This window comes from Etheostoma spectabile, chromosome 15 (genome assembly GCF_008692095.1).
Source record: "Etheostoma spectabile isolate EspeVRDwgs_2016 chromosome 15, UIUC_Espe_1.0, whole genome shotgun sequence".
NCBI classification, from domain to species: Eukaryota; Metazoa; Chordata; class Actinopteri; order Perciformes; family Percidae; genus Etheostoma; species Etheostoma spectabile.
Window position 1 is genome coordinate 20,628,454 of NC_045747.1, and position 2,784 is coordinate 20,631,237.

Consider the following 2,784-nt stretch of genomic DNA (forward strand, 5'->3'; position numbering starts at 1 on the left):
ATATATTTCTAATCAAGATTTATTTACAAGAAATAGCTCATTTTAATCCCAACAGCTGAGAAAAGAAAACTGTCAAAACGTATTCTAATATTCACAGCTTGGTAAAGCCCTTTGAGTCAATTTTTGCAAAGACATAAGTGTTGTCGCCTTGTCATATGAGCTTCACCTGTGACTAATGGATCAATTAGGTCTCAGGTGTGTATAAAAAACAACCCCAGTACACTAGACCTTCATCAACTGCAACTAGACCTTGCAAACATGCCTAAGATTCACCCTGAGACTAAAGTTTTTTGATTATCAAGAGGCTGAAGACCAGATCCACTGCTGATGTGGCAGACACCTTCAAAGTGTCTCAGCGTCAAGTATAGAGGATTAAAAAAACATTTGAAGACACTGGAGATGTTTTTGACAAGCCCAGGTCAGGCAGGACCCGCAAGACAAATGCTCGAGAGAGGACCGTTTGTTGGCTCGAAAATCCAAGGCCAGCCCATTTCCCACTGCAGCAGAGCTCCACCAGACCTGGTCCCTGAAGTCCCTGTGTCAACCAGAACGGTTTGTTGATTCTGTCTCGAAATGGCCTCCATGGTCGAATCAGTGCCCAGAAGCAGCACTAAAAAAAAGACAATTGAAAAACTGTGTGGCATTTGCCAAGGCCCACAGCCTGCTAAAAGGATGGACGCTGGAGAAGTGGAAGAAAGTGGATTTTTCAGATGAATCTTCTGTTGAATTACACCACAGTTGCCGCAAATTTTGCAGGAGACCTACTGGAGCCCGCATGAATCCAAGATTCACCCAGAAAACAGTGAAGTTTGGTGGCGGAAAAATCATGGTCTGGGGTTACATCCAGTATGGGGGTGTGCGAGAGATCTGCAGGGTGGAAGGCAACATCAATAGTCTCAAATACCAAGAAATCTTAGCTACCTCTTATATTCCAACCATAAAAGAGGCCAAATTCTGCAGCAGGATAGTGCTCCATCGCATACTTCCATCTCCACTTCAAAGTTCCTCAAGGCGAAGAAGATCAAGATGCTCCAGGATTGGCCGGCCCAGTCACCAGACATGAACATCATGGAGCATATGTGGAGTAGGATGAAAAAGGAAGCATGGAAGACCAAACCAAAAAATATTGATGAACTCTGGGAGGCAGCAGGACTGCTTTCCTAGCTATTCTGTGACTTCATCAATACATTGTATGAATCCTTGCCAAACCGCATGGATGCAGTCCTTCAAGCATGGAAGTCATACAAGATATAAATTTGAACTCACAGCACCACTATTTAGTTTGCTGACTATTTTAGTATTTGTAGTAAATTTGTTCAATTTATGTATAGGCGACAAAACTTTTGTCTTGCCAAAATTTGACCTTTCTGTCTTGTTTAAATAATAAATCTTTTTTTGTGAAAGTAATTTATTTCAGTGCATTGAAAACATTTGGGAGGGTTTAGCTTTTCATATGAGCTATTTCTTACACCAATTGATTAATTAAAAGTCAGGTTAATAGCAGGTGTTTTACAAAATAGATAAGCGACAAGACTTGTCAGGGACTGTAAAGCATACTTTGGCAACAACCACATTATTAAAGGATGGGTGTTTTTTATACTCCCGTCCATTTGCATAATAAACAGTTTTTGGTGTGTGTAATTGTTCATCTTGTCCACATTGGTCTAAAACAGACAAAAGAACTGGGTGTCTACCAAAGTTAATGTCTTTTCAGTACCAATTCCCTGGTAAACACGCTGAGTGCCAGATCCTGCCATCAGGGAGGAGGTTTAGAGTCCCATGTTTCTGAAGTTTCTGCATTGTTATGTGTAGAACAAGCTTGCACACACACACACCACACACACACACACACACCACACACACACACACAACACACACACACACACAACACAACACACACACACACACACACAAACACTACACATTCTCACACATTCTCACACACACACACACACACACACACACACACACATACACACACAGACGCACACACACAGGCACACACACAGACACACACCCCTGTTCACCCTGTAGTTGTTCATTGGTTGGAGGCTGATAATGTAATCTATTTACAGGGGCGACCACAGACAGGAGCGGCGGGGCCGCCCCTACTAGATCGTCCTCCATAGGACAAAGTCTCTACTGTCCCACCTCCCGTAGAAAGACCATTGTGTGTCCCCTGTCCTTCCACCTTTTTATTTTACTCTCTTATTTTTGACCCTTTACATTCAGTGTGTGGAAAAATGTGACTATTCCTGTTTTTGTGTTGGCTCTTGTTCATGTGACTCGTTGACGTCCATCCACAGTTCCTTCTTCTGCTCAGATTTCAATCTCGTTGCACACATCTCTACAACTCAAATTTGGGGTAGGATGTATTTTTTTGTGTCAAAAACGCTATAAAAATCTTTCATCACATTTTGTAATACAAATGTTCTGAGAAAAACTGGACTTCCATGCTTTGTTTTCAGGCTTTAGAAATATTTAACCCATGGAAAAAAAAGAAGAGTCGCTAAAAGTTTAGCATCCTGGTAACCGTAGCCAAAGGCCCACAGCTGCAGCTAACTTAAGCTAAAATCTTAACCTAGAATCACATTATGTCATATCAAAGGGCTTTACAAAAAAAAAAACAGTACAGTAATTCTCATAGAATTGTTGCTAGATAACAACATTCATCCAGATGAAGTTAGTTTTGCTATCTCCACTGCGTTGTGGCAACATCTCCAATAGTGGCGATAGTGAGAGGGGAGGGACAGGCTTTATCCCTGCAATGTAAGGACAAAGGGG

General features: G+C 41.7%; 1 protein-coding gene across 2 annotated transcripts in view; it reads left to right on the forward strand.

Moving 5' to 3' along the window:
- Nucleotides 1-2,629, forward strand: part of fus (FUS RNA binding protein) — a 21,524-nt gene extending 18,895 nt beyond the window's left edge. For both annotated transcript variants that reach the window (XM_032537126.1, XM_032537127.1), the window contains one exon: nt 2,076-2,629. In XM_032537126.1, coding sequence (XP_032393017.1) covers nt 2,076-2,115 — 40 coding nt within the window. In that variant the 3' untranslated portion in view covers nt 2,116-2,629. The remainder of the gene's footprint in view (nt 1-2,075) is intronic.
- Nucleotides 2,630-2,784: the final 155 nt, after the last annotated feature.